The sequence below is a fragment of the Galeopterus variegatus genome, unplaced genomic scaffold (assembly GCF_000696425.1).
Source record: "Galeopterus variegatus unplaced genomic scaffold, G_variegatus-3.0.2 Scaffold115, whole genome shotgun sequence".
NCBI classification, from domain to species: Eukaryota; Metazoa; Chordata; class Mammalia; order Dermoptera; family Cynocephalidae; genus Galeopterus; species Galeopterus variegatus.
In genome coordinates, this window is record NW_007726226.1 from 339,494 (window position 1) to 351,222 (window position 11,729).

The 11,729-nt window shown below is 41.3% G+C and overlaps 1 protein-coding gene across 1 annotated transcript in view; it reads left to right on the top strand.

Annotated features, from left to right (window-relative positions):
- Positions 1-11,729, top strand: part of ATP10B (ATPase, class V, type 10B) — a 111,275-nt gene that overhangs the window by 75,628 nt on the left and 23,918 nt on the right. Inside the window, exons 14-16 of the mRNA XM_008587192.1 lie at positions 3,910-4,231; positions 7,028-7,104; positions 9,871-9,996. Of these exons, the coding sequence (XP_008585414.1) occupies positions 3,910-4,231; positions 7,028-7,104; positions 9,871-9,996 (525 nt within the window). The remainder of the gene's footprint in view (positions 1-3,909; positions 4,232-7,027; positions 7,105-9,870; positions 9,997-11,729) is intronic.

The window sequence follows — 11,729 nt, forward strand, 5'->3', positions numbered from 1 at the left end:
CATATTTAAAAATAAATGTAGTGTATGAAAATGTAGACTATGAAAAATGCCTGAGGCCCTTTAGATGAATTTTTAAAATCATTTACTTTCCTGTCAGTTGCACAGATTGTGCTATGATGACATTAAACCCCAATGAATTTTCAAAATGAAGACAGTCTTGGGGAAAACGTGGGCTTTAATATTATGCTTAGGAAAGAAAGTAATTTACAGCTTGGTTGACTGTTTGGCCCCTGTAATAGCACTGATGCCTGCCCATCCGGCTGGCAATGGAAATTCAGTTTGCAACGATTCTTTCACTCCAGGTAATTCTGGAAGGAAGACATCTGCAAACCTGTGAGGCAGCCTGCCCAAAGGGGATGGAGTGGGTTTCTGTGGGTTCTGTTAAATGCAATGCATTCCTGTAGCAAGCAGAAGATGTCTGTCAATTGACTAGCCAAAGTTACTCAGGAATACCCTTCTTAATTCAGTTGCTGTTGATTCTTTTAAACCTGTTCAGGACCCTCCAAGACAGTGCCTGAATCTTTGGCTGGCCCTACCTACGCCCGTGGGCCCACTAAACCTGTAAGATTAGTCTTTCTCATCCCCTTGCCTGGAAATAAGTAGTAGGTGCATAAATATGTTAAGCCAGAAATAAGGGAAATACATTCTAAACCTTAGATTTATGTAAACCCCAGTTTAATGAAAATACATATTCAGTGGATATTTCCTCCAAGGGCTTTAATTGGTCTAATTCACCATAAATTGATTTAAGGCTACTGTCTCTTTGTTATATATCTTAAAGCAATAAGCAAGTTATGAGACCTATCTTGACCTCAGTGTGCTCATCCATAAGATGAAGTAATTACTAACCCAACACTGGAAGTGTTGATCTGTTAAGGAATTTTAAAAGGTGTTGCTTTGCCCCCACAGATTTGTCACCCCACTTCCCCTGGGTGATGGAGCTGCAAAGGATTACTCAAAGCCCATCTCTTCTGAGTAGTGAGAAATCCCGAAGTGGTTAACTTCTCTGGAACCCTCAAGCGAGAGGCACTCCTTCCTTGTGAAATTAACCACAAATTGGGGTTCTCCTCCTGCATTTATTCTCCAGACCAGGAAGTAACAGGAAGAGACATAGGTGGGGGTTTTGCTAAGCACTGTTTAACAAGTTTAACAATAGAAGCTAGTAACATTCAGTAAAAACAAGTCAGATGACATTCCCTTAGACAATTAAGTGATCAACCAACAAAAGCTTGATCTAGCAAACATTCCTTCTCCCTCCAGCAGCTTCCCAGTAACTTTACATACCAATCAGTAACTAATCTGTCTTTGAGCCAGCAACCTTGCTGTGTTACAAATCTTTGTCTTACACCAGAGACTTTATAGCCTGAGGAAAATTTCTTGTCCTTTGCAAGGTCAATATTTGAAACTGCAAGGCTTTGGAAAACCAGACCCTGTGAAGTACATTTGCTTTATGAATCCTCTACAAAAAGGGACTAACATATTAGATAGGAACTAAGAACAATCACTATCATTGTTATTTTTAACAACATATATTGAAGGCTTGATATGGTTCAGATACTGTACTTTTTGAAATTCATTCTACTCATCTATAAAATAGGGATTAAAATTTTTTACTTCAAAGACTACTGGGAAAATTAAAATCATAGAAGAAAAGTACATACTTAACACAGTACCTGTGTTAGTAATCTATTGCTGCATAACAAATTACCCCAAAGCTTAGCAGCTGAAACAGTAGACATTTATCATCCCATAATTTCTTTGGTTAGGAGTTCAAGAGCATCTTAGCTGGGTGCCTCTGGTTCAAGGTCTTTGTTGAGGCTGTAGTCAAACTGTCAGTCAGGGCTGTGGGCTCATCTGAAGGCTCAACTAAGTGGGTGGTTTGGGGGTGGGAAGGAATCCTGCTTCCAAGTTTACCTACACAATCATTGGCAGCCCTCAGTTCCTCACCCTGTGGGCTGCTACACAACATGACAACTGGTTTCCCCCAGGACAAGCGATCCAGGGGAGAGTAAGAAAAGCTCCAGATTCAAGCCACAGTCTTTATAACCAAATCTGGGAAGTGACATCCCATTACTCTGTGGAATTCTCTTTATCAGAAAGGAGTCACTAGATCTAGCCCACACTTAATGGAAGGAGGTTACACGAGGGAATGAATACCAGGAAGTGGAGATCATTGGGAACCATCTTAGAGGCTGCCTACCACAGTACCTGACATATACCAAGTGTTCAATGAATGGTAGCTATTGTGATTATCACCTAAAAAAGTTGGAATTAAGTAAATTCAGAGGTTTAAATTTGAGGTTTACATTCCCCATGACTTGCCATAGTTATATATCAGAGGAATTTATATAGTTGGCTCAACCCTGACTTCCAGCAAGGACCACCTTAATCTCTTTCCTAGACAAGTGCCTCTGGTATAACCACTGGCTCCTGGAACCACTTTCTGTGGCCCCTCTGTGCACATCAACTCAATTTAGCATACCCTAAAGGAAGACTCAGGAATAATAAACTAAGGCTCTATTGACTTCCAAAGAAATTATTCCAAATGTTCTCAGACTGAAATCACTAGATTAATGTACCCCAAACCTGTCACTTCAGAACTACCTTTACGATTTTTGCCAAAATCCACAGATGATCTGTACTGTTTTTAACTTAATGATTTTATTTAAATTGACTCACACTGAACACTTTTTCAGAAGAAATTTTTAGCTCCTCAATAAAGGAAAAATTATCATTCCTTACCATGGATAAAAGAACACTGTAAAATCAAGACCATATGAATAAGAATAAGCCAGTGCTGTTAACATTGATAATACTGTTGTTTGCCACAACATTCTTCTCTGTCTTTATTAAAAAGTAATGTTTACAGAAGTTAGAGATATTAATATAATTAGAACCAAAATCTGACTTTATCTTTGATGTAACCAAAACTAAATGGAAGAGAATCAATAAAATGAAATAACTTCCTCGCTATGTTTCAAGGTAAACACCAGAAAAAATCAATAAGGAGTTTCTTTTAATTAATAAGACTTTCACATTCATCATCAGTTTGAACCAATATGACCAACACATAGTTCTTAGTACCAACCAGGGGACAGAACGTCAAATAAACACAGGGCCAATGTATTTTTCTTTATTTAGGAAGCCACAGTTCAAGCAGTAATCCTTACTCCACTGCTAAGTTTGCACGACCTTGGGTGAGTTACTAAAGATCTCGTTGTTTCAATTTCCTCATCTAAATTAAGGTTGGTAAGGGCCGGCCCGGTGGTGCACTGCTACAGTGCGCCGCTTGGGAGCTCGGCAGTGCTCCCGCCGAGGGTTCGGATCCCACATACAGACCGGCCACTCGCTGGCTGAGCGAGGTGCGGGCGCAACACCGAGGGTTGCCATCCCGTTGCCGGTCCCGGTCCGGTACGGCCGTGACACTGAGGGTTGCAATCGGTTGCTGGTCACGAAAAAAGACAAAAAGGAAAAAATAAATAAAATAAATTAAGGTTGGTAATACACACCTTATTAGTAGGAAGGGATGTTCTGAGGAACGAAAGAGAACTGAAATGACCTGCGAGAAATAGAAAGCACCATACCAGCATGACATATCGTCATTATTTACCACCATATTGGTAGTATTTATTATCTTCCACCGTCCTTGTGTCAGTCACCATCTTGCTGAGCTATTTCCACTCCCATTCCCAAGCAGTGTCTCCTATTTGGGGCATTAGTTTGGTTCCAAATTAATATTGCTTTGATGCCATTTCAAATACTGCAGAGAGATGTAAAACTTGGGGAATAATTCCTAAGGAATCTCTATGGTAGTAGAGTTTTGTAATTATCTTACTAAAGAATAAAGTGAAATTTTCAGCATACATTTCCAAGTTTGCTTACTAATGCTGTATTATTATGACTCTGTAGGAAACCTGTGAGTCCATCCTCAACTGTGCATTGGAAGAGGTAAAGCAGTTCCATAAACCACAGAAGCCAGACCGCACGTTCTTTGGGTTCCGCCTACCTACCAAGACACCATTCACTACCTCAGGAGCTACAACTCCAGAAGTTGGACTGGTCATCAATGGGAAGACATTGAATGCCATTATCCAGGGAAAGCTCGAGAATAAGTTTCTGGAGTTGACCCAGTACTGCCGTTCTGTCCTATGCTGCCTCTCCACGCCACTCCAGAAGAGTATGACCGTCAAGCTGGTGCGAGACAAGTTGAAAGTCATGACCCTTTCCATAGGTACCCGTCATGCTGAGGTGCGGGTGGCCGCTGGGCAGGGATGATCAAAGATGAGATGTAAGCTTAGGCTAAGGGTCATTGTCTTAGAGGGAGGGAGTTCAAAATGACCCTCGAGATGTGGCAACTAGGAGCTGAAGCATAGGCTAACTGCAGTGGGAGAGTGAATCAAGTTCTTGGAACTAGCAAGTCAGCTAAAGAAAAATCAGGATTTAAATGGAAGTTCAAACCGCAGGGAACTTGAATTCAATTCAGAACATCCAGGTAGCTCGAGAAATGTTACCACCACCAAGACACACTCAAGCCACATCAATTCTGGGATGCAGATTATTCCCTCTTCATACTTTACACATGGCACAACCTCAGGTGTTTATAGATTTGATATTGTTCTGAGTTGTAAAAATTGTGTTAAAAATTGGGACTGTCTCATGTTTAAGTTTGTGTATTCATTCCTAAGTACAAGGCCAGCATAAAGCACATCCTCAATAAATGCTGGCTAGTTGGATGATGAAGAATTACTCAGAGGAGACTAAGCTTTAATCACATTGAGGCAGAGAAATAAAAATGGTATTTACTTAGCACCTTTCCAGAACAACCAAACCTTGTGTACAAGAATCTTCGTGATCTGGTCTCCAATAACCCTCCAGCCACATCTCTTATCATGGCCACCTTTCTCTCCCCAGTAGTTGGCTGTCCATGTTCCAAACAAATGAAAGTACTTAGCATTCTCCATAGGTACTGACTTCTCTCACTTCCAGGACTTTGAAAAGTTATTTCCTCTGTAAAGAATTCCTTCTTCCAATCCCATCTATCTTTGCTTTCCACTAGGGGCTCCCACAGCACCCAATACTCATAGCTCTGTTATACCTTCTATGCGGCCTCCTTAGTAGAGTTCCTTCAGTAGAGGGACTATGTTGGCCTTATTCACTGATTGATCCCACCACATACTAAGCACATAGTAAATATTGCATTCACTTAGGGACATTCTTACAGATGGTGCCAGCCTCTTTTCCTCCTACACAGGCATGGAAAGAGATCTTCTTTCCTGGCATTTCAAACAAGAGGCCTATTAAACATTAAGGGCTTTTTCCTGCTCTTCAGGTAGAAGTAGTTCAGAACAACAACAACAAAAAAAGACCAGAAAGAATAAGGGGAGCAGACCTTTAACAACTGCATCCTACTTTTATAACCTGAATTGTCCTCTTCAGAAATTCAGACACACACAAAGCAATAGCCCAGGACTGATTCCCTCAGGCCGGAGAGTGGCTTCACTCCCATAGCAACAGAAACAAAACCAGTGGGGCGAGAAATAGCATGGTTTCACACCCTACTTCTGGTTCACTAACAGAAGAGGTTAAAAGTTAGATGTGTTCTGCCTTGGGGAAGATTGAAATTATGCACTTCCATGCTATCAAGAAAAAAAGTAATCATTATAAGAACAAAGACTACCTATAATCAAAATATTTAAGATCAATAAATCTGTTGCCAAATAATTAGGGGAAGAATTATTTTTTCTTTCCCCCAATTTTAATATTCTCCATGATGAGTAATATAAATTTAATCACAGCATATTCTGAGAAGCTACTGGAAAAAGAGAGGGAGCCAGGAAGAAAATGAAGGCAATATAATTTACAACATGGGTTGGCAAGCTATGGCCTGTAGGCTGAAGCCAGCCCACTCCATTTTTTTGTACGGATGTTAAGGCTGGCTTTATGTATTTAAATATAAAATTTATAAAAAGACTACAGCCTTTTATCAAAAACAATTGTTCAATTTTGCTTCTAGGCTCACAGAGCCAAAAAAATTTACTATCTGACCCTTGACAGAAAAAAGCTAAAGTATCAGAAAGAGTCAGGCTTCTGGGGAAGGCCTCACTCTATAGCTGTGTTTGGAACTGCATATAGAGCTGTATGCAACTACTTAAATATAATTAAAATTAAATAGAACTTCACCAGCCACATTTCAATAGCCACAGGTGGCTGGTGGTTTCTGTATTGGACAGTACAGATACAGAACATTTTCATCATCACAGAAAGATCTACTTGACAGTCCTTGTACAGAGGGAGGCCATGCCTGTGTGTGCATACATGTATGTGTGTGGGTTTGTGTATGTGTATTTCTATGACTTGACCTCCAGTTTCCTAAAACAACTCAGTTCATTGAAAGGGAAATCAACATGACTAAATGTTGCTCAACAAAAAAAATTAGTCCATCTCATCTTCCTATATTCAGAAACAAAACTGAATGCTGCCCCTCTCCTTGAACATCATTGACAATATCTGATGATTTGGCTGCCCAAACATTCAGTTGTCTTGATGTGATCAGTATTTCAAGTTAGACTGAGTTGGGGAAGCATATTGGCCCGGGAAAGATCTGAGTTCCAATATTCGTGGGCCCCTTCACTAGCTGGATTACCCTTGATAAGTCCCTAAGTTGCTCAGATTTCCCATTTGCTCATCAGTAAGTCCGTTGTAACATCTGTGAAGGCCTTTTGTACAAACTGTAAAGCACTGCCCAATCTCTCTTGGTCACCATTGTATCCCCTATATCTAACATTGTGCTTAGAAAAAAAAGACATTTAAGTATTTGCTGAATGATAAAGAAAAAAGTAGGGCTTCTCGTCCAAGAAGAAAAGACATCTCTCAGGCCAAATACTGTAGCAATAACTTTCTATAGGACTATTCAGAGCAAGGCTAAAAGGATCCAATTATGTACAAATAGGGACACTTTAGAGCCATCTCATTGTCACTGAGCAGTGGGACCAGGAATAAAGACATCTCATGACTTCTCTTCTTTCAGGTGATGGAGCAAATGACGTAAGCATGATTCAAGCTGCTGATGTTGGAATTGGAATATCTGGACAGGAAGGCATGCAGGTATTATTTCCTTCAACCATTCTGCTTTCTTCTTTACTCTCCTTTATCCTTACTGGAGATTTAAGGAATTTTCCACAGTGGGAGGAACTTCTCCCTGGGAACTTTGCAGAATTACCAACTGAAAGTCAGGGGTCTTGTATGCTTATACGTGACTTCCATCACCATATGCCTACTGCCCAGCCCTTTGAAAACAGGGAGATCAAAGGATGCTTGGCTTTTTATAGACAGCCAGTAATATCTGTATCCTAAAGGCAAATAGCACCCAACCATTCAGGGAGATACAAGCCTTCCTCTACCACCACGTTTCCTCCCTGTATCCTCCACCCACATCCAAAATAGCAATGCCCTCCATAAGCAATGACAAACATAAAGACATTTGAAAACACTTTTTGATTGCCATTTTAGTCTTTATGTCTAGACTGACCTATAAAATGCTTGGTACACTTTCATGGTGTACCTAATTTAATTTCGCCTTGGAACGAGCATACTAACTTGAGATGCTAAATTTTCCCATTTAAACAGACCCCATTTTGTGGATTTTGAACCAATAGCAATTGTATTTACAACCACCAGTGCAGATGTTTGGCATTGCTTAAATTTGCTGAAGAGAATGAAAGTACATTGACGAAAAGCCACAGAATATCTGAGTGTTACCCTTCAATTATCTATCACATGCAAGCACTCTGTCAGGAACTTCACATTTATTATCTTGTTTTATTTTAATCATCACCACAACCCTGTATGTTAGGGGTTGTTGTTCCATTTTTTCAATTGGGGAAACTGAGGCTCGGGGAGTTTAAATAGCCTGACCAAGATTCACACCAGGATTTATAACGAGGTATGGCCAAACCTCATACTCTTAAAAGAGTAGTGTAAACTGTGTCTTGTTCTAAGTATCCCAAGGGCAGAAGATACATTTCAGCTCCACATAAGGAAAGAGCTAGCCAACCATCAGCTTCCTCTATGAATGGAACCAGTGGATGCCTCAGGAGGTGGTGAAGGACATTTAAAGGTTTAAGAATTAGTTGAATGGAAGTCCCTACTCTCTGGTTAACCATCACATCCCTGGCATGGTGCCTGATACATACTGGGCCACAATAAATGCTTGTTGCATAAATGGATGGAGATGAAGGGCCAGACGAGAACACTGGTCCCTTCTTGTCTGCCCTTCTTGGATTCTAGTGAGGTTTGGATTTCCCAGTAGACAGAATGGGGTGTCAGGGTCCAAAGAGCCACCTGAGTGACCACATAGGACAAGGGGACTTTCAGACCCTGCCAGCTACAGACCTACAACAAAGCATCATCATCGAGGGAGCCTCTTTTTCTTTTCCAGCATATATTTCTTTATTTTATTGATTATGCATATTCATGGGGCACAAAGATGACCATCACCACCTGTGAGTTGGCAAAAAGTCTACAAGAAGTGATGATCATATCAATACTATCAGCATGCCCATTACCACAAACTGCAATTATTCCCCACGTCCCCCATCCAACCTCTCCCCAACCTCTCTCCCCCTCCACCCTTCTACCCCTGATAACCCTTGGTCTGTTCTCTACCTCTACAAGTCCAACACACCACTGAGGTCTTTCTTTCCTTCTTGCTCTCTTATCTTCCACTTACGCATGAGAATATGTGGTATTTTTTCCTCTGTGCCTGGCTTATTTCACTTAACATAATTTTCTCCAAGCTCATCCATGTTGCTGTGAATGGCAAAATTTCACTCTTTTTTATATCTAAGTAGCATTCCATTATGTATATATACCACATTTTCCTTACCCAGTCATCTGTTGATGGACAGCTAAGTTGGTTCCATATCTTAGCTATTGTATAATAGAGCTACAATGAACATGGGAGTGCACATATCCCTACAACATGATGATTTCCATTCATTTGGGTATATACCCAGAAGTGGGATTGCTGGATCGTATGGTAGATCTATCTGTAGTTGTTTAAGAAAGCTCCACACTGTTTTCCATAGTGGATGTGCTAATATACAGTCCCACCAGCAGTGTAGAAGAACAACAGTATAGAAGTCCCCCTTCTCCACATCCTCGCCAGCATTTGTTATTCTCAGTCTTACAGCCAGTCTAACTGGGGTAAGATGATATCTCAGTGTGGTTTTAATTTGCATTTCCCTGATAATTAGTGATGTTGAGCATTTTTTCATGTACCTGTTGGCCATTTGAATGTCTTCCTTTGAAAAATGACTATTCAGCTCCTTTACCCATTCTTTAATTGGATTATTTGGTTTTTTACTGTGTGGTTTTTTCAGTTCTATGTATATTCTGGATATTAATCCCTTGTCAGATGTATAGTTTGCAAATATTTTCTCCCTTTCTGTAGGTTGTCTTTCCACTCTGACGATTATTTCCTTTGCTGTGCAGAAGCTTTTTAGTTTGATATAATCCCATTTATTCATTTTTTTCTTTTGTTCCTTGTGCTTTGGGGCTCTTACTCACAGTCTTTGCCCAGTCCTACTTCCTGAAGTGTTTCCCCTGTGTTTTCCTTTAGTAGGTTTATAGTTTCAGGTCTTATACTTAAGTCTTTAATGCATTTTGAGTTGATTTTGGTATACGGTGAGAGGTGCAGGTCTAGTTTCATTTTTCTGCATATGGATGTCCAGTTTTCCCAGAACCATTTATTGAAAAGGCAGCCTTTTCCCCAATGTATGTGCTTGTTGCCTTTGTCAAAGATCAGTTGGTTGCTCTTTGGGGCATTGATGGCCATGGATGGGAGCTGATATCTCCGTTCTCCTCTCTCAGGCTGTCATGTCCAGCGACTTTGCCATCTCCCGCTTCAGACACCTCAAGAAGCTGCTGCTTGTGCATGGCCACTGGTGTTACTCCCGCCTGGCCAGGATGGTGGTGTACTCCTTCTACAAGAATGTGGTGAGTAGCCCCGTGGTGACCTCCCACCCAGGCTTGCAAGTCCTCGCTGCAGGGCCACCAGATCTCCCCACAGCGGTGGACACTGCATCTCAGCATAAGGGAATGTATCGGGCTGACATGGATTTTGTAGCCTAAAACTGCCCCTTAGTAGCTCTCTGATCTTGAGCAAGACTGTTCACCTCTCTGGACCTCAATTTTCTCCTTGGTAAAATAGGACTAATACTTTCTATTTCTGTGAAGTTATTATAAAAATTGGCAATATTGTACAGAAGGCACCTGGCACATAGTGGGCAGCATGAATGGCTATGAGCATAGACTCTGGAATCAGACACACTGGGTTCAAATCCAGACTCCTATATTTAGTAATGTCCCTAAACTTCAGTTTCATCATCTGTAAAAGGAGGTGGTAATACTTTTCTAAAATATTTGTGTTAACCTAAAGGAAGAAACTGAGGTAAAAATATATAAAACAAAGAGTTTATTTGGGCCAAGGTTGAGGACTGCAGCCCAGATAATATAAACCCAAGTTGCCTTTGATATGTGCTCCCCTGTGTAGCAGTTGTAAACAGTTTTTTAAGGGAGAAAAGAAGTTAGGGGACAGTTTCAAAATTGCCAAGACTTTATGCTGGTTCACTGAAATAACATGAGCTACTGGCTGGCTACACATTGCTCATTACATCGCAGCTTTTATGAATCTGCAACAAAAAAAGTATGCGGGTCACATTGTACAGCCAGTGATGACATTTGGGTAATCTATACCCATTGGTAGTGGCAGCTAGCCTAGAAACTGTTGCCACAAAGTGTCTTTTAGCAATTATTCTGGACATGGGTGAGAGAGATGTGACTAAAACTCCATGCTCCTATTTCCCTGGGCCCAATAAGTTCAGCAGACCTCACATTTCTTAGATTGTTCTGAGCTACTTTCTTTCTCATTTGCTATAAAGATGAAATGAGAGCTTGTATAGAAAGCGAGTGGCATGTAGTAACTACTCTAGAAAGTTATCCATTATTTTTTATTATATTGTCGTTGCTGTCCTTACTCTTAGAGTTAAACCTCATAAGTGAGATTTATTTTCTGATTGCAAGGAGGAAGGTGCAGGTTCCTCACAGAATGCGAGACTGAAGCCCATGGCTTCATCAGAGACCTGCACATTACTTCCTCACCACCAGTCTTCCTTACAGGGAGTTCCTGGAGATCATCTGGGCTGTAATCTTGCCTCCCTCTAGCATGCTGTGTGACCTTGGAAAGGTCTCTTAACCTCTCTGAGCCTCAGTTTCCTCATCAATAATGTGTGGAGACTATGACTTTCTCCATCCCTAGAAGTATTATTAAGAGGCTTTATTGTCAGAGCTTTGGAAGGCACACAGCACTATACAAGCACAAACAATGTTATGAAGATAATGTTGGGTCTCCTAAAAAAATATGTTGGTTTCTGTCTCAGTGATAAAGGCCCAAGGTAAACTCACAGCAGCTGAGGTTCTAAAACAGTCAGAGGGTCTTGTTTGAAAGCCCTTGATTAACAATGGGTATAGGGGGCCGGCCCGGTGGCGCACTGGATAGTGCGCCGCTTGGGAAGCGTGGCGGCGCTCCCGCCTGAGGGTTCGGATCCCACATACGGACCGGTTCCCGCTCACTGGCTGAGCGAGGCGCAGGAGCAACGCCGAGGGTTGCAATCCCGTTGCCGGTCCCCGGTCCGGTCCGGGGGCAACACTGAGGGTTGCGATCCGTTGCC